This window comes from Terrapene carolina, unplaced genomic scaffold, assembly GCF_002925995.2.
Source record: "Terrapene carolina triunguis isolate 2854851 unplaced genomic scaffold, T_m_triunguis-2.0 Scaffold236, whole genome shotgun sequence".
Taxonomy (NCBI): domain Eukaryota; kingdom Metazoa; phylum Chordata; order Testudines; family Emydidae; genus Terrapene; species Terrapene triunguis.
Genome location: NW_020664587.1, coordinates 4,631,435 through 4,659,412, shown reverse-complemented (window position 1 = coordinate 4,659,412; position 27,978 = coordinate 4,631,435). Strand labels below are relative to the sequence as shown.

The window sequence follows — 27,978 nt, the reverse complement described above, 5'->3', positions numbered from 1 at the left end:
GAGAGGGGGGCTAGTTAACAGGTAGTATGAGCTGGCTGCTCTGCTCCCTTCTTTGCCAGAAGCACATAGTGAGGAGCAGCACACTGGTCACAGAAAAGAGAACAGTCCTTGAGTAAATTCCCACTATGTAATGTGCCATTTGTTAATGTGCAGTGATTTTTGCAACACTTTTGAAAACTGAGAACAAGCTCATAGCAAAGCATGCTTTAAAGAGTATTCAAGAACACCAGCCTTTAGCCAAGTATTTTTGCACATCATATTTCCAGCCAGGAGTCTAGTGTCTCAAGATGGCAGGTGTGTTCACCAACAGGATCTGAGACTGCTGGCCACCTCACTCCAGCTGTATTTCCTTCTCCTCTATCCCATCACTTAAGCATGAACAACAACTAAGCTGGTGGCTTACCCTTTTTGACATGGTGGTAGATACAACCATAACACCCACAAGAGGTAGAATATCTGTCTTTAGGAAGGAAGTAAAAAACAGCAACAAATGGAGGGGGGAAAAAAATCACGGAAACGCAAATTTCAGAATCAGGCACACTTACAAATCCTCCTTTTCTGAGACAGGAATCCCCAGGAGATGAGCTCAACACATATTCTACCATGCTAACTCCAAGTCCTCCGCTCTCTGACCGTGGCGACAGCACCGAGTTGACATCACTATTCACATGAAAGCCTTGACCAGGTCTTCTCTGAACCATTATTGGTTGGGAAACAGAATGATCTACAACAAACCCATACACATACATTTCAGATTCATTAGTAGTAGTACTACCTTACCATGTAGTGGCCCTCGTCATAGACCATGGCCCCATTGTGACAGGCACTGTACAAACACAGAACAGAAACAGACCCTGCCCAAAGGGGCTTCCAATCCAATTACAAAGATGAGTAAGTCACTAGAAAAGCTTTGTAGAATGTCTTAATTATAAAGATAATTTACAAACAAAGCAGCTGCTGTTTTGACAGCTAGGTGATGTCCACAAGGGTGGAAGAGACTGGCTTTCTTATCAGTGACTACTGAAAACATCTTTGATGAAGAGCACTTTTTTTTTTTTTTTTTTTTTTTTTTTTTACAGAACGCCTTAAATTTTCTGAATTCTCATGTAGAGGGGAAACTGACTTAAACTGCATTAAATGAGGCCATGGCTAGGAAATATCACAGAAAAACATCTACTCCTCAAGGACCTGATCCTGAAAGTACTCAGGACCTTCAACTACCATTGGCTTCTAAAGGATTTAGGGGTGCTTAGCGCCTTGCACTACTTGACAGCCCCAAACACTGATAGAGGCTGAAAAGGTAACATTTCTAAAACTGTTTTCCCAATATCTTTTTCATATATCCATAAAAAAGATAATCAAATGAAAGATTGTTAAGGCTGCAAAGTCCAGCACTCAAGTTAGAAATGCCAGAACTAAATTGGTCCATGCAATCTTAATTTTGCCTCTTTGTGTGCATGAATTGATACAGCCTAATTACATGATCTCATACTCCCCGCCCCCCAACTGATTAATTCCCTCCCAGGTTCTAGACCCAGCTCTGCCAGAAATGACTATGTGCAACCTCTCAGACCCTCAGTTATCTCATCTCTACAAGGGAGAGGGAAAAGGACAACTACTACTTGCCTGCCTCCTAGGTAGGGGTATGAATACAGAATGACTGAGGCATAGACAGGAAGATTAACACTAGCCAATGAAAGAGGCAAGACTAGGGGTAACATCTGCACAAATGCTTAAATTACTTCAGAGCCTAAGTTTCATTAAAAGTCGATAGGATGTTGCAGCCTACATCCTTATTTTCAAAAGTGACTTAGGCCTTGTCTACACTACACAATTAAGTTGACCTATGTTAGGTCGACTTACGGCCACCGCAGTAATTACTGCGGTTTTTCATGTCCACACAGCCCTCCTTCTGCCAGTGGTGCATGTCCTCCCCAGGAGCGCTTGCACCAACTTAAGAGGGGCAGCGGTGGGGGCTGCGTGCCCAGGCTCTCAGCTCAGTGCAGAGCTCCCAGCTGGAAGGGCGCAGAGCTGACAGGCGATGTAAGTAACAGTGTCTATACAGACACTGCATCAGTCTAACTACATCAACCTAGAGCGCTACGCCTCTCCTGCAGGTGGAGTTATTAGGTCGGTGTAGTGGGGGGACTTACATCGGTGGGAGCAATGCCGTAGTGTTGACGCTTACAGAATTAGAGGTTGACATAAGCTGCCTTATATCGACCTAACCCTGTAGCGCAGACCTGGACTTAGGCACTTTTGAAAACTTTATCCTAGAGCTTGTGGCATGGAAACTTTCAGCCCAAACCACTAAAGTTCATTAAAAGTTACAAACAAATGAAAATAAAGAAATTATAATTGATTATTAGGCAGCCATTATAATTGCAACTGTTCCACCTATATTATACATGTACACAACATGTATGATTTAGTAGACTAAATATCTGAGTGACGATTGCTAAAGTTTTCTTTTAAACTATAACATGGTGCACACAACCAAAGTGGTAAGCAATAGTTTAAGAATGCTTCCCACAATACGGATTAGAACAGGAGTTGCCAAACTTTTTACTAAGGCAACGCACCAACTGTACTCTCTCTCTCTCTCTTTTTTTTTTTTTTTTGGGGGGGGGGGTGTTTGAGACCCACCATTACATATATGCATTGTAATCCTAATCCTGACCCAGTGCAGAGGGGATACCCTGTAGCGGGGTGGGAGGAGAGGGAGGAGGAGAGTCAGGTGAGGTGGAGAACAAGCCCAACTCACACTCACTCCACCGCGGTGGCTTCTGGCCCACAGGGCTCAGCTCAACTCCCTGCTCCGGGCATTGCAACCTGGCGCACAAGGTCACAGTGTCATTCAGGTTTGGCCCGGCCACCCCTCCATCACATCAGAAGGGCCAAACCTGAGTGGCTGTGTGATCCCATGGACTAGGCTGTAACGTCCAGAGTGCAGAACCGATGGGTTAATCTGGCCCCGATGACAGATCTAAAACGCTCCTGCAACATATTGGTGAGTTGGGACCCACCGTTTGGTGAAAACTGAAACAGAATGTGAATTTTTCTTACAATCAGAATTATTTAAAACCTTTCTATTTCTACTGATCCTTTGGTGATTTTTTTGGCTTTTTGTTAACTCCAGTTTTACACAGGACTGGTATGAATAGCTATAATCAGAAACAACCAGGTTTTTGACATATTTGGTAGCGGTGAAATTCAGAATTAGCCAGCTTGCTAAGGAAGTTACCTGATGTTCCCCAAGCACTGTCTCTCCACTGATCTCCCAGAAATATCCCTTTTGGTCCATCTTTGCTTGAATCATCAGTTTCCCAAAACTTTTTACCTGGCAACAGCTGCTGCAAATAAAAAGGAACAAACATGTTTAATGTTAGCATAAAAGTGCAAGTGTAAACAATAAAGATTTTCCTTGTGGAACAAAAAATCAGTCATGTTAAAACAAGCTGATAGACACTTTACAATCAGAGTGCTTGTGCTTTCCCAAGGTGAAAGCGATGAAGCGATTGTGACAGCCTGTGGAAGCATAAAGTAACTCAGAAAAATAGGAGAGATCCTATATGCATCAGCCCTTTATGCCTCACACACACACACACACCATCAGCATTCACAAATTTCTATGCATGAGAGCCATTTGTAACAAATGTTAGTAGGAAAGATATGTTCTCATCAGAAGAGCCTGTTTTAATGAATCAGAATTGCATCTGAATTGTATATAGTTACCTGCAGAATCTTCACTCCAATGCGGGGGACTGGGAATTTTCATCTCTCGCATGCAAATATTGTGGGTCTGATCCCATAAGGTGCCCAGCACCCTCAACTCCCAGTGCATTCCATGGGAGCTAAGGGTACTTAATGCTTTGGAGAATATTTGTAAACAGTGATGAGAGTGAACAGGTCTAAGCCACTGCTTCTGCACAGCTTATGTTATTCTGAAAAAGTGTTTAACTTTTCTTTTCATTCAGGGGCGGCAGTACAGAAAACCACCCTCAGTTTAAATCAATTCCAGGAAAGTGGAGTGACAGCAAAAAGGACAAACTTCACAAACATATACCTGGCATAATACCCTGTTTCCCCGAAAATAAGACAGTGTCTTATATTAATTTTTGCTCCCAAAGATGCGCTAGGTCTTATTTTCAGGGGAGGTCTTATTTTTCTTGTCCTGCGGCCAATCAGTATTCCGGGGTTGCCTTATTATCTGGGAGGTCTTATTTTCGGGGGATGCCTTATATTACAGCGAGAGGCAAAACTGGAAGTAGGTCTTATTTTCGGGGGATGTCTTACTTTCGGGGAAACACGGTAGATGCTTTTTTAAAATAGCAGTTCATACAGCAAACATCTGCCTTATGGCAACTACATATGGCAAGAGGAATTTCAAGGGCTGCTTAAGTGCCTTAGACAGTAACAGTACAATCTTTAAATTAAATACTCCGTTTCAATGGGAGTGGTGTAATTCAGAGAGAGAGTAGCACATTCATAGCGAGGAGGACAATAAATAAGCCTATCTGCTGAATTCTGGACAGAATGGAAGGAGCTGGAAGATTAACAAACACTCTCATTTAGATTACCGCACAGTATGAATCAAAATCTTAGCAAGACTAGTCAAAGTGTCCTATATATATTCGAAATGCTGAGCAGCTCAAGTCTATATAATTTAGCAGAAGGCTTGTGTTAACTCAGGGTGTTACAGGATAACAGAGCCAATATTCACTCCAAGACGAAGAGATACATTTGATGAAGCGGGCTTAAATATGCATAAGCAGCTTTTAAATCTATGTTTGGGGGGAGGGGGGAGGAAGCAGATACACAACTTTTGTTTAGTATGTATTTTTAACCTGTAGTCTTGTCTGATTCAGATACACATTGTAAAACAACCTCTCTGCAACAAAGGATACCTGAAGGGGAGGGATAGCTCAGTGGTTTGAGCATTGGCCTGCTAAACCCAGGGTTCTGAGCTCAATCCTTGAGGGGGCCATTTAGGGAACTGGGGTAAAAATCTGTCTGGGGATTGGTCCTGCTTTGAGCAGGGGGTTGGACTAGATGACCTCCTGAGGTCCCTTCCCACCCTGATATTCTATGATTCTAAGGTACATGGATTTGGATATCAAGAGTAATAGGTTGCGCAAAGGACAGCAAAACTGATACTATAATAAAACTGCTACCTCACCTATGAAAAGCAGAATTCCCTCTACTGCACCACTTTAAAAAGTTACAAAAGGTAGGTTATATTCAGATACATAATCAATAATCAGTGATGCTGTGCAATATCTAACACCAAACAATACCACTGTCTTGGTGCCATGGCAAGCCTCTTCTAGAAGCTACACTGAGAAGCAACTGAATGAAAGAGACCATTACAGGATCTGCAACCACAAAAGAATAATGTCTTAAAGTAAGAAAACAGAACAGATGGAAGGGCACTGGCCCAAACGGAACCCTTTATTAGGGGAAAGCCTGCACAAGTAGCAAGCACAGAACAAATTTAAATAAACTAATGAACACAAAGAAAATTAGCAGCACTGATGTTTATAACCACAAGTCTCAATCTATAGACTTCAATGGGGAAAACTAAGGGGGCAGCAGGAATTATTGTACATGATTCACTTCCCACTTACCACTACCATTGAACAAATGCTCCAAAGAGGTGGTGCAGGGAGGGGAGGAAACGGAAGCCCTATGATGCTGGAGGTGGAAAATACATGAAATAGATCACACATGCAAATCAGAGGATATAAAAAAAAGAGATCACGGCCAGTAATGGTCAGGAACTAACTTGCAAGGAGCCTCAAGGTCCAAAATATGAAGTGTCAAGTTATATGATGTCAAGTATCAGAGGGGTAGCCGTGTTAGTCTGAATCTGTAAAAAGTAACAGAAGAACCTCACTTCTTGCATCTGAAGAAGTGAGGTTCTTACCCACGAAAGCTTATGCTCCCAAGTTATATGATGACGTGCACCAATTGGTGGCAATGCCAGATGGCATGCAGTTCTCTGGGTCCCAGCCCTCCTACAGGAAGATTAGTCTACCACACAGGAACCCAGACAAAACCTCAATTTCTCTATCTTGGGTAATGAAAGGCCATGCATCAGAATGGCACCTGAACGGGATATAAATAGAGATAAATCTAGGACGCTGAGACTACTCAATAGTATTGCATTTCCTTTTTGACTGAAGGCATGCACTTCAGTAAGTTCTGCCACAGCCCAGCTTCTCCTTCTACCTCCTCACGCAGTCAAAGCCTTCCTTTTTGACACTGTCTTGCCACAAACAAATACAGTTATGTATGAAGTCATGCTTCTGAATTTGTAAGAACAAGATAAGCATGCACACACCTTTACTCGTGTAAGCATAATAGAGTATATCCCACAGTTCTTGAAACACTTACTACTTCAGTCATTATTAGATATTAAAAACCGTGCAGTATCTGCACTACTCTTTAAAACAGGTTATCTATCTCTATCAATAGCGAAATAAAGATACATTTGAAATGCTTTGTAGGACTGTACGTACTATGAAGTCAGACTCTGAAAGGCTCCTTTTAGCACAAGCTGAGGATGATTTCCTTTCCTAGATTCAAAACAAGATGGTATAACACTATCGGATATTAGCTTTCTGCACCAGAAGTTTGAAAGTCCCAGTTCTCAAGAGCATACTTTTAATTGAATTCTCCATCAGTTCAATGAATGACACCCCACTCACTTCAATAGGGTTTCCATCTTGCATGCCATTGTCTGGCCAAGACCACTTACCCATTTAATAATCTACTCTGAATCTTCCAATTTACTCTCGTCCATTTTCAGATGCAAGGCATTCCCCCTTCCCAAAAATTCAATGATCTCTAAATTAGGATTCTATTTGGTGGCACTAGCCCCCTTTTTCATCTCCTTCCTTTCAATACAATGCAACTGTAGAGGGCAGACACACCTTACTCTGTTTGGACCCTTAGCTCCACGGAAAGAAAATATCCTAGTTTTCCATTTCTGGTCCTTTATACTCTGGTTTAACCCCTAATACAACCAGTGACTATTATAGTTAGTAAGCAGCAAGTGAAATGTCTATCCAAGGAAAGTAGTAGGGGGACAATATCAAACTTTTTTTTTTTTAAACACAAGTTTGTGGGTGAATCTAGGTCTCATAAAGGTGCTGGATTGACAGCCTTAAAGACTAGTCTTATTTATTACACTACAGGTGAGGAACAAGAAGCAAAAGTATGAGCATACCCCAATACTGCCCTCCAACATGCTCCAAAACTAATCCGGAGAGATCAACTCTAGGGAGGAGAAGCCAGTTCAATCCCCATGGCCCATGCAAGCAATCATCTTTCTGCTAAGAGAGTCAAGCAACCAGGTCATTTGTGGAGGTGGCTTTTGTTAAATGGATCATTTGTCCTCTGGAACTGGACTGAGCCTAACTCATTTCAGACAGACCACAAGAAGCAGGATGGTAGCAACTTTTGATCACTAAAGTATACCAACCAGCAACCTAGAAGCAAAACGGTTCTTTATCCATTTTTAAAATGTCTTTATGGAGACTGAATGGCTCTCTTACTGGGAACCAAATGTCTCAAGGGGTTTGTAATATACTAAAAGTAATTCTCTAATCTCTGGAATATTATTTGTATTGCAGTAGTGCCCTGAGGCACCTAACACGGCTCCCCTATAATGATACGTACTGTACACATCTTTAAAAAAAATACACAAGTCCCCAGCCCCAAGAGCTCACAATCTAAACATAATTAGGCAACAGGCACAGAAACAAGAAGGGGGAGAGGAGAGGGGAGGATTAACAGAGCACAACTGGCAGCTGCTTCACCAACTTCTCTGTGCACAAGCAGTAGTCATTCCAGCACAGCTAAAGATAATGTTAGGGAGGTGAAGCATTTACAAACAGGGCAAGATTTTCCAAGCCTTCCACTAGTGTTGAGTGTTAAAATAGTCATTACGTATCTGCTAGCCACAGAGCTGAAGGAATTTATCGGCTGTCTCTCTCCTTCCGCTTCCACCACCATCTCAACTCATCAGAATTTCCAGGCCAGAAAAAGACCACTCTGAGAATCGGAATTTCTCAGATGAAGTGAAACAGAGCTGCCAAATTAAAATTCAGCTGCAATGAGCCACTCATTTAATAGGATGATACCTGTAAATGTAATATGATGCAGTGTTCTGAATAAACCACACCCCTTATAAGGCCAAAGGAAGTGAAAGGAGGCAGAGCGTGCACATGCACACACATGAACTAAGGAGACAAAGGAGAACCTCCAGATTATGCGCTTTCAATAAAATACTCTTCGTTGGTTTACAATGAAACTGAACACCCTTCAGGAGCTTCCAATTGCTAGATTTTTTCACCATGGAGGTTACATAAAATGTAGTGTTTGGTTCAGCAAATTCTCTATTTACACCTTCAGCAAAATCTGCTTTAAAAAATAATAAGTTTAAAATACTGACTTAAGAGTCAGAGAAGCACTTTGTGTTTAAGAAAATTGCCAGATAGTTGTTGGATTCATATAATTTTTCAGGTCACTTTAAATACCAATACTCCTAAAAACTCTCTCATCCTCCAGAACAAATGGGATTGTAGCCTCAACCTCTGATTCCCGCCCCCCCCCCCCAGAGATAAGTACTGTAAATGACCAGGTTCAGCCTTTGTCCAATTTTTAAGAGGTCAATGTCATTTTGTCTTTCTAATGGAATATAAATTAGATTTAGGATCAAAAATTAGATTCTTAATTTTAATGTTTGATATTTTGAACTTTCAACTGATCTTTTCAACGCTGTGGATTAATGTAAACCTCTAGTCTTTTTTTTTTTAACCAAATTTAATATATTTTGCAAACAACTTACAAATCCCAACTACAGTAAAACCATGCAATGAAACAAGCAGAGGGGGAAATTTTTACACTATAAATCATTATGAGTTTAATTTTTCATATAAATACAATTGCATATAAACACGTTGGCATGACTGTCCAGTTAAAGGTTAGGAGTACGGGAATACCCCATGGAGTCCTAAACAACACGTTCTGAAACACCACAGCAAGCGATCTTTAGTTACAGAATCATAGAAATGTAGGTCTGGAAAGGACTTTGATAAGTCATCTAGTCCAGTTCCCTGCTCTGAGGCAAAACGAAGTATTATCTAGACCAGCTGTTCTCAAGCAGAGGTCCGCAGCCCCTTGGGGGCTGTGAGCAGGTTTCAAGGAAGCCAAGACACAGGGCAGGCATTAGACTGGCTAGGTCCAGGGCAGAAAGCCGAAGCTCGAGCCCCTGTGGCGGCGGGTCTGAAACCGTGGTGGGGCTGAAAAACAGTTGTTGTGGCATAGGTGGGCCCTAGAGCTTCAGAAATACAAGGGTTGAGAATCCCTGATCTGAACCATTCCTAAGAGGTATTTGTCAAGCCTGTTCTTAAAAATCTCCAGCAACAGAGACTCTACAACTGCCCTGGGCAAGTTTTTCCTAATGTCTAAACTAAATCTCTCTTGCTGCAATTTAAGCCCATTACTTCCTGTCCTGTCTTTAGTGGATAAGGAGAACAATTTATCGCCCTCCTCTTTATAACAACCTTTTATGTACTTGATTGAAGTTTATGTCCACACTCGGCCATCTCTTCTCCAATCTAAACAAACACAATTTTTTCAATCTTTCCTCCTAGGTATATTTTGTAGCTCTTTAATAATTTTCGTTGCTCTTCTCTGAACTTTCTCCAATTTGTCCACATCCTTCCCAAAGTGTGGTTCCCAGAACTGCATGCAAAACTTCAGTTGAGGCCCTATCAGTACTGAGCAGCACGGAAGAATTACTTCTCGTGTCTTGCTTACAACACTCCTCTAATATAGCCCAGAATTATGTTCGCTTTTTTTGGGGGGGGTGAGAGGGCAACAGTATTACATTGTTGACACACTGGGTAATGGGCCTACCCTGTCCTTGATCTTCCTCTTGCTTCTAATTTGTAAAATGTTTTCTTTTTACCCTTTATGTCCCTAGCTACTTTAATCTCATGATTTAATTTCATTTTTACCATTTAAATTATAATACGTTTTTTCTTTTCAAAAATAAGCCTTTTTAGAATGACATCTGAATTTAATACAAAATCTGTTAAGGCCTAAAATTATAATCTCTTAAAACATTTAAATAAAAAATAAATATGCTGAATCCATGAGCCTGTATCAAAAATTTAATTATAGACTGTTTTTCAAGAAACAGAAAAAGAATCGGGGGGGGAGGACGGACAATTTTTGAGGTCAAGCTTTATGAATAGGGCACAATAGGTCATATACTGTATTAAGGGCTTGAGCCTGTGGGGAGCCCAAGAGTATCATCACAGACTTGGGATCTGGCCTTTGACTCCAGGCGACACCATCATGTACCTCATTAAGATCATCCACTGAGCCCACCTGGGTGATCTCATACTCCTATTTTATAGCTTCTCCCTATCTGAGCTGATTGGCTCAGTTCTCAAACTGTGAATATTCATTCACCGTTTTCTAACATACTAAAGAAGCACAGTTAGTAAGAGTCTAAAAATATTAAGCTATATATTTGCTTAAAATAAACGTATATTCTTAGAGTGTGCCCTCGTAGGCAGTAAAGAGATGTACCGAATCTAGTGTAAAGGTACTATTTAGTTGTAAATCAACATGTTTTAATGGTTATATCTACAAATGAGAATGCATTTTGTTTAGAAAATAACTGAAGTACAAACAGAAAAGTTGCTTAAAATCTACGGTTTAAAATCAATCCACCTTTTCTTGAAGAACTTCCATCCTAAAGTGTTTGGTTTTTTTTATAATTTTGAAGTGAGTCACAAGCTAGGCCTGTACAAAATTCTGATACAAACATTTTCTTGACTATCACTCAAACAACCTTATCTCTGCCTTTGTAGTGGTTATCTGCACAAAGTTGCCTAGTATTAATAGAGCACACCAAAACATCAGAACACTGAAAAACAGTCCTGCCTTCACATGGAGATTACAGTATCTGGTTTTGTTCAACATGTGTAAAACCATTAGAATACAGCATTTAACAGTTTGAAGGATGATGTTAAACAAATTGTCCAGCCTCCAAGCTATCAAGAGCTGCTGTACCCAAATTTAAAAATGGCTTGGCAACAGACACAGAAATTAGCAAGGTGTAAAATTAAGGAATAGGCTTCGACCATAAGAATTTTTTCATGCTTTCTATTGTGATAATGAATTCTCTTAAAGGAAAATCATCTATTTCTGATCAGTCCTGAAGTAGGAAAGTTCAGCAGGTAAGAAGCAAATCTGTGAACTGAAAATATTTAAAGATTTAAATTAAAACGGGTCTGAGTCGAGCATGGGAGCCAACCAACTTGCTGAAAAACACAACTTATACTTCTATTTATTCTTTCAGAGAATCAAAGGTCATTGCACAATTAGGCGAACACGGATAGTTGGGCACTGTTAAGGGGCAAATGCATTTCTTTTAACTTAGTTTTTAAAATGGCAACATGGAGCATTTAAAAACGCTAAAATGAAGTATAATTCCACACTTAAGGGGCATGGTGACGTAAGGATTCCCTTTGATTCGCGATTATAAACTGGACCAATTAAGTAACTGGCTGATTTAGATATTAAGCAAGTAGGCTCATACTGTGACACAAGATGGTGATGCCATTTGAGAGACTATAGCAGCAGTGCAAGAACTCCATGGAAAATCCCACAAATAGATACTCCATCCTTTTATCGTATCTTTATCGTTGTTAAAAAACTCATACATAGCATTGCAAATTTACTATTTTACAAACATAGTAATAGATCACCTGCCCTGAAGAGGTTGCAATTTACATAGCACTTTAGTGAGGGGAGCACAACACACTTTACAAATTAGCCACACTTCTTATTTTCAAGGTGCCCATCATCATGGTACCTAAGTGTGTGTGGGGGGGGGGGGGGGGGGGGGTGCCATTGTGCTCTCAGAAGATGGCTCTCCACAATGATGATCACTCCCACCAACCAAAGAACCCAAATCTCTAGCTTTCGGACAGTGTGCAGGGCTCACTCTTTCCACAGGTATGTGACCGAAGGGAAAGTGTTAAGGACGATAATTTTGTTCATGGGAGGGTGGGGTGAGGGGGAGTGCCATTGGTTGCAGTAGGTGGGTTTTGAAGATGGGGAAGGATACAATATAGAAGAGCAGTGTGTTTTTAAAATATCCTGCACCTCTACCCCAATGAATCAGCAATGCATATTATGAATTCAAAAACTATGTGTCGTCAGGTTTTGTTGTTTGAAAAATTATGACAAGACATTAAACTCTCTCGTAATCTCATTACAATGTCTTGGTTTGTATACAGGGTTCAGAAAACTCCTCAAATGAATTAACACAAGGTGCTGATGTAGATTGCTACAAAATCCATATAGAGGGGAACAAGAATAGAGGCAGGAAGGAGAAGAGGCATTCAATGCCTTCTTTCCCAACAGAAGAAAAAGGAGCTCTCTCTTACTCATCCTCTCTCTGTGAATTTGCCAGTCTCAGCGTGCGAGCTCATTAACACTTGTTCGCATTTCCTGCAGGTGACGTTCAAAAATCAGGAAATTACAATCTGAACGTTCCTTCTTTTCCTCACACAGTTCTCAAGCATTACTTTTTCTTTTTTTACTATTATTTGTTTAGATATTTTGTCAGTTTTCTCTCCTTCACATTCAACAGAAACACAATGCAAACTAACAGCATCAAGCTAGTGCAGTGTCTAAGAAAAAGAGACGTGCAGTTTGCTGCATAGCTCTAAAGTCTTTATATTAAAAACACACTTGTCTATAAAGTCAGTGCATGCAGCCCTGCGTTGATCTCAACTGACCCAATAAGGCTGACTCAAGGAGCGGTGGATGTGTACTAGCTTCATCAGGGATATTGAAATACACCTCTACCCCGATATAACGCTGTCCTCGGGAGCCAACAAATCTTACCGTGTTATAGGTAAACCCACATTATATCAAACTTGCTTTGATCCGCCAGAGCGCACAGCCCTTCCCCCTCCAACCCCCCCAAGTGCTGCTTTACCGCGTTATATCCGAATTTGTGTTATATCAGGTAGTGTTATATTGGGTAGAGGTGTACCTCTAAGAACTGAGCTGGGAAACTGCTGCACCAAAGCCAGTGGATGAGAAAAGGAAGCACAAACATAGGAGAGGGAATCTTGTGTCCAGATCTAACTAGGTAAACAAGAGCAGTGATATCAAATATTAGTCTTTGCTTTAACTAGAAAGAGCAAATTGAAATGACCCCCTCTCCCAAACCTCACACTTCAATATGCGGACTAGCTCAATGCCTGAACAGCGCACTGTGAAATTCCTACAAACATCCTTACTCACATAAGATGTTGTAAGAGTACGAACTGTTATTTATAGAGATCTTAGCACTTGGGAAAAAAACAAAGAAGAAAACCACCATTTGGAGGGTTAGGATGAAAACCACCAACCTATTTCCTCAAAAATATTGTTCAGCACCAAATTAAGAGTTTGTAACATGAACATATACAGGAATGTTCTTAGATTTTTAGTCAACTGACTAATATGATCAGATATCAAATAGAGGTGTAGCACAGGTGTTTCCTTGGTCTCAGTATATATCCTCAAAGTGTCCGTGCTCTTCACTAAAGACAAACATCTTAACCAAGTGATGCACTAAAATAAATCAATGTATGTCCTCACTTCCCGTAATTCATCTTTGAGATTTTTCATATCACATGCAAGGGATATCAGCAGTTCCAAGTCGAGTCTTCAGAGGCCTTAGTAACATGGGTCTTTTATCATTCCTTCTTCCACTGTCTTGAGCCAACAGTACTGCAAACTAAGGCCTTAGCCTACTATCTGACCTGTGGCTCATACTGCACGGTCAGGACCTTGCTAAGCAGAAGAGAAGATTGTTTTCTCCAAGGTGATGCTGGGTCACAAGCTTTTCATGTCTGGGGACCAGGAGGAGGAATATAAATAAGCATGATCTTGACAGATAGGCACAGAAAAAGGGAGGCTCTCAAACATGGTTCTTCGTTCTCGGATCATGTAATTTTAAGGTGGAATCCTCACCTATAGCTTTTGATGGATTTCCTTCTGGAGCATTCAGAATGCTCTTAAATCCAGAGGGATCATCCATAGTATTCTCCACAGCTACTTTTTAAATCTAAGTTGCAAAGATTTTAGAAGATCAGAGCTGTTTTTGGTAGTTGTTGGGGGGGGGGGGGGGGGGAAAAAGATACTTTTTTTGGGGGTGGGAAGGTTTGCTGGATTTTTTTAAATTCAGAAGTTCTAACATCTCAAATTCAAGTTGTTTAATCTTTATTTACATGCAAATATTTATCGGTTCTAGTTTATCATTCACTGCCACAACTGTCTCCAGCTAGCATAATTTTTTTATTGGTCTTCTAAGAATCTTCAAACATTGTTTTGTAAGACAACGAGCATGTTCTGGTCTTTTGATAAACCAATGTACGGTTGGAAACACTGGCATGGAAGTATTCTTATGTTGTTTTAAAGTTTGTCACTTTTCAGCATGGTTACAATCAAGAAAAGTTTAATAGCCGAATAACATGCACAGATGCAAACATTTTGTAGAATAAGGAGAAGGAAGCCAACTGGGAACACAACTATCCTGCTTTAAAGCCAAACCACACCTCCTGGACTCCCCTCTCAACACTCACTGCAACCAAGTGAATTGATATTCTCTAGATTCCAAAGAATCTGACTACAGAAGGGATGGGAGAAAACAGAGAGACAGATCTAATTTGCATTCAGTTCCAGTTTTTCTGTCAAGGCAGGAAAATAATAATCAGAACTAGATCAGCACAAGGGGAAAAAAGGCAGCTAAGCAAAAGCATCAACTGTGCTAAAAACAAGTTACAGATAAGCTAGACGCAAGAATCACCAACATCGAACATCACATCATTTGCTTTGGTAATGATGTGGCTGTAAAGTGAGCAAACTGCTCAATCAAGTTAAACAGAGTAGATGAAGGAATTAAATGACAGAGATTCATTCCTGCGGCAAAAGCCAAGTATCTAGATTCCTAAAGGTATGGACTCTCAGGACTTAACCTTACCCTCCTGTTAAAGGATCAGACAGTTTTGCAGGTGGAGAGAGGAGCATGCAAGGAGCCTTCCTTATGCCCTCTTGTGCATGCCACTGGTGTGTGCCTAAGGGGTACATGATACCCCAAAGATTCTGGGAAGGAGCTAGGACCATGAACCTCTTTCCTTGAGAGACTGGATCAGCCTGCACCATCCTCTGGCACGCCAGCCTGCTTGGGTGGGATGTGCCTTCTTAAGCACTACTTCCCTGCGTTCCTCATAGGGCAGAGAGGTTCTACACAGAGCCATCGTGGGCCTATGACCAAATGGCACAATTTGGTCAGATGTGTCTTGCAAAAGGGATAAGAACTCTACTCCGAGCACCTGCCCAACACTGCTTCCTGATCTTTGCGAATAGTGGATGGAGGGACCAGACCTCAAAATAGTCATGTGAAAGTCACTAACACAGCAAGTTTAAAACACACAGAGATGGTGTAATTCAGGAAGCAGCAATATTTTGTTCTGAATTACTACTGTATGAAACGTCAAACATGCATTTTTATCCTATGTCATTAAACATCTGCAAAGGGATGGGGAAGAACAGCCATTTACAGACTCCCAAAGAGGGATCACAATTCCTGGGAAGATTGAATTTAGCAACTGAGAAGACAGCATCCAATCACATGACTCTTAAAAACTAGCATTTTAGGGGCTGGGTCAGTGAATCTGTAATGAGCTATTAAGCTTCTGCAATTCAAATTAGTTGGTTTAAACCCACCCCAACTTGATAGTGACTAAGAGCTACAACAGGCTGCTAAATAGCTTTTACCCAGTATGTCAAATAAGTCTGGTAGCCTATTGGGAACTGGTTGGAAAGAACAACCAGTATCAACACGCCAAGATTCTCAGCAAAAGCCAAGGACTGAATGGGCTGTACAGACTGAAGTATACTTCTCACGGTCCAAGGTAGTCCCTCCAGGTACAATGACGGAGCTGTGCAAGAGAAGCTTGGGCTGGTGCTGTCCCTCTTCTATGGCTACAGAAGAGGCCCTTCTCCAGAGGTGCAATTCTGCACTTCTCACAACATACCAAATATAAGAAGAAAGGCATTTTGAAGAGTAGCATTTGCCAAAGCAAAATGGGAATGTCACTAAAAGGTCACCAATGGAATCTACACCCTCAATGGGACTGGTCTCCAAAACAGACTAGAATGGGGGTGGACAAGGAGCATGATTTTTTAAACTTCCTTGTCTTAGTGAAAGAATAAATTTAATGAAAAAAGAAGCCACTACACACTAACAAACTGCCTCTTCTGTAATGTATATGGAATAGAGCTATACTACAGAGAGATTTGGTAATATTGTGTATATTATCCAAAGTATTTCTGCGTAGCTTGAGGAGAGCAAGTATTTTTCTTTTTGGAGGTCTGTATAGTGACAATAGTTCAAGGTGGAATGGGCAGGATTTTTGTAATTCCACACAGCAGATTTCAACATATTAGCTTCATATGGACTGGATGATGTTTGTAATCCAAGGAACTCTGCCAGGGGGCCTTTTTGCACTGGAACATATTTTAAGATCCTCTAAGAAGGACAGGATCAGACTTTGTGATTTATCTTAGTTCCACTTAAGAGCTTTGTTACTTGCCTCTTGCAATGATTCAAACACTGAAAATACCTTGGAAGAGCTATCTTGGTGTAGCTCTGTCCTTTGAGCATAAGCCTGTTGAATCATCTATTTTGCAGTTTTATTTTTGAATAGGTCTATCTACTTTCGTACTGGGCATCAACCCCACTGTGGTATTTGACCAGCAATTGAATGCTGGGACCAGTTGGGAAGCTTGGTGAACTGTTTTTATTTATCACACAACTAAAATTATATGGGGCAGGAGTGATCGACTTATGAGGAATGGTTAAGAACTAAACATGCATAGTTTGGTTAAGCAGCACCTACGTAGGAAGGAGGGGACAGAGAATGGTCTACAAATATATTAAAGGTGCAAACATTAAGGATGCAAAGGAATTATTTAAAGATGTAACAAGAGGACAAACTTCAGGATAGAAGAATTTCCACTGAATGTTAGGAAAGCTTCCGGGGATGTACTGCGCCGTAAGAGTGGAAGGGAAGTGGCAGAAGCCCAACTGCTTGGAGTATTTAAAACCTGACTGGACACAGCTCTAGAAAATGTGCTGAAGAGAAAAGGTCTTGCCCTGGCTGGAGAGGGAATCAACTTTCAATCTATAATATGTGATACAGTACATCTATGTAGGCTGTGGACCCTCACACAGTGAGTACTAAACAGAACATTATGACCAGCAATGAGACAAGTGCACACGTTAAAGCTTTCCCTAGCAATACTCCCCTACTGCAAACCAACCAGAGTGTGGAAGAATACTGCAAATAGCTAAGCTGTTCAGCCAGGGAGCAGAGACATCAAAGGCATTACAATCTGAGGAATAAGCAATGTGGATTTTTTTAGAAATTAAATATACATTACACCTAAACTAAGCTGTCATGGATAAAGAACAATAGCACACGATGCAAAGTTCTTTTGTAAACAGCAATGGCACGGTCTTTACAAAAATTAAGTCTGATAACAGGGTGGAGTGATTTCAATCAGGAATCAGGAAGCCTTGATTTACATCTATTTTAATCTTTTTTTGCTTCTGTTCTTTGTTATTTTTCTAAGGAAAGGTCGAGTCTCATTGGCTGGTAATCATTAAAACATGTTGATTTGCAACTAAATACAGACTTTAAACTAATTTTTCACCTAATTAGGAGGATATACTATATCTATACATGGTCTTTTAAGTAACTTCATAGCTTAAGATACATTTATTCTGATTCTTAATATTTACATTATGATAGAGAACAGTGAATGATACATTATTTATTAAATGATTAGTGTCAAGATGCATTTGGATGGAAACTGGAATTTAATTAAAAATGCACAACCCATTTTTAAATGATCTTAAATGTGCTAGATATGTAATATTTATCAAAACATCTAGGTTTAGTTGGTCCTGCCTCAGCAGTGGGCAGGAACTGATGACCCCTTCCAACCCTAGATTTCTATGATTCTATGTTTTACATTTAAAACTGATTTATTAAAACAAAGTATTATTTATAGTTAGCAAACTGAAATTATCCCAACAACCATGTCCTTCAAGATTTCAGAATTAGCAGATCTCATCCTCACCCCTCCATTTTTATTCATATATTGAAAGAGGAAAACAGCCTTTCCTGCTTTTTCCAACTCCAATAGGTTTCTCAACTTTGAATGAAGTAGTGATTGAATCGAAATAGTCACTCGACTGAAAATAAATATTCTCTCTGCACCTACAGCTGTCAAAAACTGGTTTGGCTCTTCAAACTGTGGTTCCAGGTGCTTAACCAGACATTTCTACCTGTTCAATAACTTGACTCTCTTTAAAACTTTGGCAGCAAACATTTACTACTTGAATAACTGAACTGAATTTAAATTATTTTAATAGGATTCTAATAAGTTCAGGCCTTAACACAGGTTGTCAATTTCAAATTTAATTCTAAATAAACCTGTATTTTTTTTTTAAATCATTGATTTTTATCCACTCTGACAATAATACTGGCTTGAGGAGCCAACCAGCCAGCTCACAAGACAGAAGAGAAAATAAACTGGTCTGTGAACAGCAGAAGGAATATTAAGGTGAGCCGTAAGAGACCAGGAGAGCAGAACATGTTTTGCAACTAACATGGACATTTAAAGTTGGGCTGGTCATTTTCGTTCTTGCACTTCACACCATGTCTGACTCTAGTAATTCTACAATTCCTCTTAGGATACAAGAATCAAGTAAATTATTATTACTTCTTTTCATTTAAGACCTGCTAACTTTCTTTCTAATTCTTCTGCTGGCATTAGTAAACTTAAGAGAACTTTCTACCCACACAACTTCACGGACTAAGGACCACTTTAGTAGATGGGGGAAATCTTGCTTTTTGCCCCAGGTACCACCCTTGACGTTGCCCCTTCGCAGTGTTCTAAGTGACTTGCACAGAAATAGGCACCCATCAGTTTTGAAGCAGGAGGTTAAGATGTCTAACTCGTTTAAAGCTGCAAGCTCTCCATGTATAGCTTTTTAAACTTCATCACAATAGCTAAAGCTGCCCATAGTAAGAAATGGAGAACAGTCACTTACATACCACAAAAAAAAAAAAAAAAAAAAAAGCCTTGGTTATGTAGTCTATTAATTACCTGTATACCTAAAAGGAACATGCGACAAGTGTATGATACCTGGTAGCAAGACACAGGAACACAGGCCATAGAACTGGAAGGGATCTCTGGGGGCATCAACTCCAGTTCCCTGGTATTGCAGACAAACCCATCATATAAACCCCTTCACATAAACTAAGCAAGCTCCATTCTAATGTTTCCACCATTCAGCACAACCACTATTTTATTACTTGCTGATGGTAGAACACCTGGAGGGCTTAGATGTTTCTCTTCCTAGGCTGGAGTACCTCCTAACAGACTTTTTGCAACAGCCATGATGCAGGACTTCCTCAAGGGAGGAATGGCGGATGTAGTTTTGAGAAGAGAATCCACCTCTCATTTCTGAAGAATGATCTCTTTTCCCTTCGTCCCATCACACACACACACAAAAATCTGTTCTAAAGATGTTTCACTTACCTCTCCCATAGCCCTTCCCTCCAGAGCTAGTGCTTGAAAATCATGGTTCAGTTCATCCATTGAACGCACCTATTATAAATGGAGGAGAAAAATATGAGGCACTGACTATATTTCATTCCAATTACAAACAAAAAGGTAATCAGTTTATAATTTATTTTTTTCAGACATAAAATGCCAGTGAACCTTATTCTTTATTAAGTACATCACAAGGCTGTTTAGGTGCAAAATATGACTTACCTTTACAACTCTTAAAATCTGGAGTATATTTTCTACCAATTCTACACATATATTCGAAAGTAAAAATAAGCAACTCTAAGAGTGATTTCCCTTGCTACAGTAGAGATTAATATTGCAAAAAGAGCTGTATTAATATCTCTGTGCACAAGCAAATGAAAAAATGCAGAGGTTAACGTGACCTCCTTTAGAAGACAGGGTAGAATCAACATTCATAATATTAAACAATGAAGAATAAAAACATTCTGAAGTAATACACTAACATTTAAAATCAACAGGTTGGCAGGGTATATAGCATAAAATCATCAGCATTAAACAGCACCTCACCATCTGAGCTGACAATGGCTCCTTAATAAAGTTTATCTGAAAAGAGTTTATCTGATCCACACAGATTGGTGCCACACATTCTGCCTGAGAGGGATAGAAAGAGCGATAGAAAGAGCAAATTCAGATGCACAATGTTAGTTTTTAAAAAAATACTAGATTCTCTGAACATCCTTATACTATTCCAAATTTACAATAAGCCTTAAGGAATCGGTTACAACAGTTTCTTCAGCAACTTAGCAGGTTCTCTGATCAAAGAGTTGGAAATCACATTATAAATAAAAACTCCTCTCCCAAAACAAACCGTTTAAAAATGATTTTGCATAGTGAAACATTAATAAAGGCTTTCAACACAAGAACTATTCAGAGAGAAAGCACAGTTTGTAGTGTTCTAATATTTCTTAGCGCTTACACAGCATTTTTCATCTATACAACTCAAAGTGCTTTACAAAGGTGAGTAAGAATCACTCTCCATATTGCAGATAGACAGGCTAGGTACAGTAGGGAAGCAACCTGCCCAAAGTCACAGTGTGTAAGTGACAAAACCTAGATTCAAAGAGAGGTCTCAAGACTTCCAGCATATAAAATGTCTCCCTAAAAGTAGGAAAATGTAAACTAAAACCTTGGCAGCACAGGCCTGAGAGGCACTCATGTACCGTGTCAACAATGTCACCAAACTTTTGCTCCAAGACTTGTTCTTTAGATTTTTCTCACGCCCAACTCCTTACAAGCATCCAGAATCATCTCTGACTCTGTGAATCACCTTCCTTTCTTCCACGCTTAAGTTCAAGGATGAAGAAAGGTGGCAGCAGCAGCAACCTTAAGGAACTCCACCCTTGGAAGCCTGTCTAAAGATGAAGGAGCCAACCTCAACACCCCTGTAACTCCATCTCTAGGAGCATGGAACTACAGCGGGAGGAGATTGAGGGAAGAATCTAGGGGAGTGGGAGACAGATATTATTTTCCCTTGACTCCATGTATTAATCTCAAAAAGCTGGAGAGGGGGAGAAAAACTGATAGAAGGAAAAAGTTATAGCCGGAAGACCCAAGGAATTAAAGGAAAGAGGGAGAGAGGGGATAATGGCAGAAAAAAAGAACTGCAAACAAAATACAGAAAAAGATTTAAAATGAAAAAGTGAGGTAAAGGAAAAAAACAAGACGACATGTACTCTATAAGTCTATATTAGGGATGTTCCAATATTTCAACGTGTCTCTATGGGCAATTATCAGCAATACAAATGTACAATATCTTTTGAAATTATATTTTGAGAACAAAATATTGACTCTTCTTTTGGCTCACAATCACTAGTCAAAAATATTCTTTGTTTATGGCACCGATACATGTAACACTAACTCTGGTGCAAAAATACAAAAGTCAATATGCAATTACTGAACTCCAGGAAGTGTCATCACAGAAACTTACATTTAAACTACAGGTACATCTCCCCTATAAACACAGTTTACTTCAAACAATCCAACTATAACAACAGACTAGGGCTCCAGTGTTGCAAAGGTACATGTAACTTAACTCACATAAGCAGTCTCATTGAGTTTAATGGGACTACTTGAAAAAGTGACTTGTGTATGTTTGCTACAGGGCTCAATAATCTAATCAGATATTCCAGACAACCAGGTACCAGAAACTAGCAATTTCCTCAATGATTACCAAGTGTAACGCACAGCAGTTAACATGTTCTTATGTGCGTGCAGTGCTAATCTTTCAAAACTGTCAGGCCTAAAAATTCAACCATCTTTTAATGATCCAAAAGAAGCAGTATTGTTTTAAAATGTAAACTCGATTCAGGAGCGAGAGGAAGAATATCAAAACGAGGGCTGCAGCACAGATCAATCCTCCACTCTCACTTAGACAACCAGCTGCAAACCTTGGGCACTGAGAGCTTGTGTGCAAGAACGAAGCAAGCAGAGTGGGAAGGGATGGAGGACAGAGGCGCATGCATGCCTGAATCCAACAAAGCTGACAGGATTCAAACTAGACAGATCAGCCTCTACAGTTCACACTTGCGTATTAAAGGGGCAATTAGTAAAATGGTTCCAGATATTTGGATGGTACATGAGCAATATTCCAGCATTCCCACGGACTTTGTTTTCAGCTTTTACAAAAAAAATCCTGGGTTTTACAAAAGCTTTTAGTTGGGTTTTTGTGTGTGTTTTTTTTTTTTTTTTTTTAAACACACTGATTTTTGCCAAATTCTGGACCACTCAAACACATGAAAATACTGATTATGTTAACAAAATCCAATACACTACATTGGGTCGATCTGTTTATGCTAATAATAAGTTAGTCTGAGTGTAAATACCAGGCTGCATATTGAAGTAAGGCAACGCAGTAGAAGACATGCGTGTGTGGGTTTACGTTAGTGCTCAAGTCCTAAAAAAAGAAGTACTGAACTCCCTGTACCCAGCTCCCTGCTCTGGAAGGAGGCGGCCAGGTTTGGGCACCTTGGAAGGACAGATGGTGGCCGGATAACCTGGGTGGACCCCAGGGTAACCCTCTGGACCTGGCTCCCCACTCTGGAAGGAGAGATGCTGGAGGAAGCAGCATTGGGAGACAGACCTTCCTCCGCCTCTTCTGGACCCACTCCATAAAGGGAAGAGAGCAGCTGTATTCTCTTTTTGTGGGGGGAGAGGTGGAAGCTTAGTGCATGTTGCCTCTGTAGACCTAGGTTCAAATCCTCCTTTGGGCCAGGTAAAAAGCAGCTCAGTGGTAGCTCATGGACACTTTTCCATCTCACAAAAACAGGCAGTAATAGAAACAGCAAAGATGACCACCGGGATTTGGGTGCAATGGCAGAAAAAAAAACCATTAGGTTTACAAAGCACCTATGGACTGAAGTCTAACTATTTCCATTACTTAACAAGCACCAAATTCAGAGGTTATTTTCACCGTGCTTTATTCTCTTTTTAGACAAAATTCAGTAAATTTAGCTTGAGAAAAACTGGATAGTAGGACAGCATATTGAAATACTGTATGTCAAGGTTCAAAAAAAGATTCAAGATCCACCACTGTCTTGCTTCCTCACGCAAATCAGAAATCCAAACCAGGATATAACTCCTCAGTGATCAACCATATGGTGCTGCAGTTTAAATATGAATGTATGCTCTTAATATTTCCAAGGCTAACTTACTTGCAACTCTCAGTTCACTGGCCATTTAAACAGCATGAAGATTTATAATTTTGCCTTCAATTGTATCTTCTTGTGCTTTGATCCCCATCAAACCACACAAGTTAAGCAGGGTTGGGGTCAGTACTTAGATAGGATACATTTAAGGAATACAAATACCCCAAGAAGTGATTCAGTAGGTGGCACTCAGATGGTGCCCCAGCAAATGACGGAGGATACTGTGGTACAGGAGACCCAAAACAAAAAGGTCCTAACTTGTTATGGTCATGAAAAAATGTGTAGAATGTTTATAAGTGTACCAAAAGGTGTTAACCTTCATGTTCTAGTCAAATTCCAATTCTAGCTATTATGTTCTGCCTACCTAAATTTTTCTTGCAGAGTCAATTGGACAGTTGTCCTGTCTTTCTTCCTAAAGTGCATTTTAAAAGAAAAAAAAATCTGTAAATAAGAGAAAGCTATTTATCTTATAGTAACTGGAGGGTCTTTGAGGTGTGTGGTCCCTATCTGTATTCCATTGTGGGATACGCATGCGCTCCATGCACCTGGAGCTGGAGAATTTTGCAAGCAGCGTCCATTGGTCCACACATGCGCCCCAGCTAATTCCATGCCTCTGACTGAGTAGACAGAGGGTGGGGTGGACCAACTGCCTCTCCAGTTCCTTCTCCACCACAAATCAGAGAAGATCCAAAGCAGAGGGGAAGAAGAGCAGATAAAGGATAGTAACTGGAGGTTCTTCAAGAAGAGTGGGCCCTATAAGGTAAGTAACTTTTTCTTCTTTTTCAAGTGCTGGTCCCTGTGCGTATTCCACTGTGGGGAATTGACAAGCAGTACTCAAATAGGAGGAGGGTGCAAGGTGTTAGACTGAAAAGCCAAACAAAGGACTGCTGGCCCAAAAAATGCATCAGCAGAGGAGTCCTGTACCAAGGCATAATGTCTAGCAAATGTGTGGACTAAGCTCCACATAGCTGCCTTACAAGTATCAAGCAGAAGCACCATAGATGTTGCTTGCTGAGCTCTTGTGGAATAAGCTCTTACCCCATTATGAGAGGAAAGATTAGACAGGTGAAAGCAGAGCAAAACACAGCCCGAGATCTATTTCAAGTTCTTTGAGAGTAAATAGCCTGACCCTTTCTGCTATGGTAACTAATAGTCTAGGCAGGGGATTTCCTGATTGTTTTCGTTATCTGCAGGTAAAAGGCTAAGGCTCGCCGAATGGAACCTCCTTTCTTCGGAGGATGCGTGAGGTTTTGGGAAGAACACAGTGGATAGACTGGTTCAGGTGAAACTCTGACTACTTGGTGGTGAATTTAGGGTGTCAAAATGTAATGAAACCTTGTCCTTTTGGAATATAATTCAAGGAGGATCTGCCATCAAGGCTCCAAGCTCACCAGCCCTCCTGGCTGAGGTGATGGCTACCAGGAACGCGACCTTCATGGGTAGGAGATACATGGAGCAAGAAAGTGATGGTTCAAAAAGTGGCTTAGTACAGGGGTTCTCAACCTTTATCTTTCTCAACCCGCCCTCCTCCCCCCCTAACATGCTATAAAACTCCATGGCCCACCAGTGCCCGAACAACTGTTTTCAGCATATAAAAGCCAGGGCCAGCATTAAGGGGTAGCAACCAGGGCAATTGCCTGGGGCCCCATGCCACAGGGGCACCCATGAAGCTAAAGCTGCTCAGGCTTCTACTTCAGCCCCGGGCTTCAGCCCTGCGCGGCAGGGTTTAGGCTTTCTGCCTTGGGCCCCAGTGAATCTAACACTGGTCCTGCTTGGCGGACTCCCTGAAACCTGCTTGTGCCCCCCTAGGGGACCCTGGACCCCTGGTTGAGAACCACTGGCTTAGTGAGTACTGAGAGAACAAGGTTCAGGCCTCACTGAGGAGTAGGCTTTTTTATCGGCAGAAAGGTTCTGATTAGGCCTTCCCAGAATTTGCTAGTCAGAGGATGTGCAAAGATCGAGTAGCACTGTGAAGGCAGATGGGATGCACTGACTGCTGCCAAGTGGACCCATAAGAACTAACAGACAAACCTGCTGTCTTCAATGAAAGAAGACAGTCCTGAACGAAAGGAATATCTATGGCTTCCAGATAAATACATCTTTGATGCGCCTACACAGAGAAATGGTTCCCCTTGGCTAGGTAACATTTCCTAGTGGAATCCTTCCAGTTATTACAAAGGATGTTCTGTACAGTTTCAGACAATGATTGCTCTGAGGATGATGCCCGCTCTAAAACCAGGCTCTAAGATGAAGCAGATGTGGGTTGCGATGCCTGATCTTGCTGTTTCCCTGAGTCAGGAGATCAGGAAATGTAGGAATAATGATTGGTGCACGAGGTGACACAGGAGGTTCAGGAACCAAAGCTGTCTGGGCCAGTTGGGGGCAATGCCAAATCTTGTGCACAACTTGAGGCAGGAGTGGTAGTGGAGGGAAAGCATAATTCAGATCTGACCATAAAAGGAGTAAAGCATTACCCTGTGAGTGGCGACCCAGGACTACTCTGGAACAGTATATGCTGCACTTCCTTTTTATTTGGGAGGTGAATTGGTCTCTGGTATGGATTCCCCATTGTGGTAAACAATATTTTCACTCTGAGTCGTGAAGCTCCCATGTCTGACTGACTGCAAAGTGTCTGCTGAGAGCGTCTGCTAGCACATTCTGGTTTCCTGGGAGGTAGACTGCCGACACGGTACTCTGATTGCTGATGCACCAACTCCACAGACTGACCACTTCTGCACACAATGGAAAAAATCTCTCTCCTCCCTGTTTGTTGATGTAAAAGACAGTCATGATGTTGTCTGACATTACAAGGCAACAGCGACCTTGAACGAACAGGAGAAAGGTTTCACAAGCCCTTCGAGCTGCTTGTAGCTCTAGAACACTGATGGGCATTCTGGACTCTCAAGATGTCCAGATGCCTTATGTGGTATGATTGTCCTTGTGAGCTCCCCAATCCAACATGAATGCACCAGTAAGGATTATCATGTCTGGTGTGGAGGCAAGGAAGGGAATGCCAATGCAAACCGGACAGGAATTCTTACACCAGGACATGGACGATATCACTTTGGTGGGAACAGTCACTTGGGTACTCATGGACTGTTGGTTTGTCAGGTACACAGTTTGAAGCCACATTTGTAGGCAACGAATATAGGGTCTTGCAAAAGACATGGCGTAAGTGCATGAGGCCATATGGCCTAGGAGAGAGAGACCAGTCTTGAAATGCTCTCTGTGTCTGTCAGAGGTCGCAGAAATCATGGATTCCGTGTCTTCCTGCGACCTCCCTGACTTCTGCAGCGGCCAGTGTGGCTAACCCCATGGCTCAGGCTGCCCTGGGGACAGCTACACTGGCTGCTGCTGGAGTGGCCTGTGGCCATCCGCACCAGCCGCTGCTCTGGTGGCCCCGGGGCAGCTGGCCGCAGGGACTGGCCAAGCAGCAGTCCCGGGTGCGGCAGGAGCAGACGCAGCTCGGTGGGTCCCGGCAGCCATCCCGGGGCAGTTGGAGCGGCAGCAGGCCCCACCCCGGCAGCTGGTGCCATGGGTCCCCCAGGGCTTCCCCCCCCCCCCATTCAATATGGTGTATTTGTGGTATAAGTCACGGACAGGTCACGGGCTGTGATTTTTTGTTTCTTGCCTGTGACCTGCCCATGACTTTTACTAAATACCCGTGATTAAATCGTAGCCTTAGCTATGATCGGGTCTATGATAACATTCTTACCCTGAAATATGTTTCTCAGCAAATAAGCCCTTGCAGTGATGGAATTTAAGGATTCCTTGATGAAGTCCCAAGTCTGTGCAGGGATGAGAATGGATTCGTCACAGTGTATGCTGGCCTACAGAGAGAAGAGGAGTTGTAACCATTGTCAAAGTCAATGCTTGGGCCTCTTGGCATGATTTGGCGATAAGAAGCCAATCATCGATGTAGGGGAAGACAGTGAAACCACTGCATTTGATATAGGCTGCTCCGACAGACCGTTGGGGCAGGAACAAGGTTTAAAGGTAGTATTCTGTACTGAAAGTGGTTGGAGCAGACTATGAATCTGAGAAAGCATCGGTGAGCAGGATGAACGTCCACATGAAAGCAGGCATCCTTCATCCAACAAGGGTGGAGTCGTGGTCGGAGTCTGCTATAGACCACCAGACCAGGGGGATAAGGTGGACGAGGCTTTCTTCTGGCAACTAGCAGAAGTTGCTAGATCACAGGCCCTGGTTCCCATGGGAGACTTTAATCACCCTGATATCTGCTGGGAGAGCAATACAGCGATGCACAGACAATCCAGGAAGTTTTTGGAAAGTGTAGGGGACAATTTCCTGGTGCAAGTGCTGGAGGAACCAACTAGGGGCAGAGCTCTTCTAGACCTGCTGCTCACAAACCGGGAAGAATTAGTAGGGGAAGCAAAAGTGGATGGGAACCTAGGAGGCAGTGACCAGGAGATGGTCGAATTCAGGATCCTGACACAAGGAAGAAAGGAGAGCAGCAGAATACGGACCCTGGACTTCAGAAAAGTCGACTTTAACTCCCTCAGGGAACAGATGGGCAGGATCCCCTGGGAGAATAACATGAAGGGCAAAGGGGTCCAGG

General features: G+C 41.5%; 1 protein-coding gene across 11 annotated transcripts in view; it reads right to left on the bottom strand.

The window, feature by feature from the left end:
* PUM1 (pumilio RNA binding family member 1) overlaps nucleotides 1–27,978 on the bottom strand; it is a 125,314-nt gene that overhangs the window by 69,412 nt on the left and 27,924 nt on the right. For 9 of the 11 annotated variants that reach the window (XM_024209074.1, XM_024209073.1, XM_024209076.1 and 6 more), the window contains 3 exons: nucleotides 19,702–19,770; nucleotides 3,245–3,353; nucleotides 546–724 (listed from right to left, as the gene is read on the bottom strand). In XM_024209074.1, coding sequence (XP_024064842.1) covers nucleotides 546–724; nucleotides 3,245–3,353; nucleotides 19,702–19,770 — 357 coding nt within the window. The remainder of the gene's footprint in view (nucleotides 1–545; nucleotides 725–3,244; nucleotides 3,354–19,701; nucleotides 19,771–27,978) is intronic. The other 2 variants (XM_024209075.1, XM_024209084.1) reach the window with 1 other exon arrangement.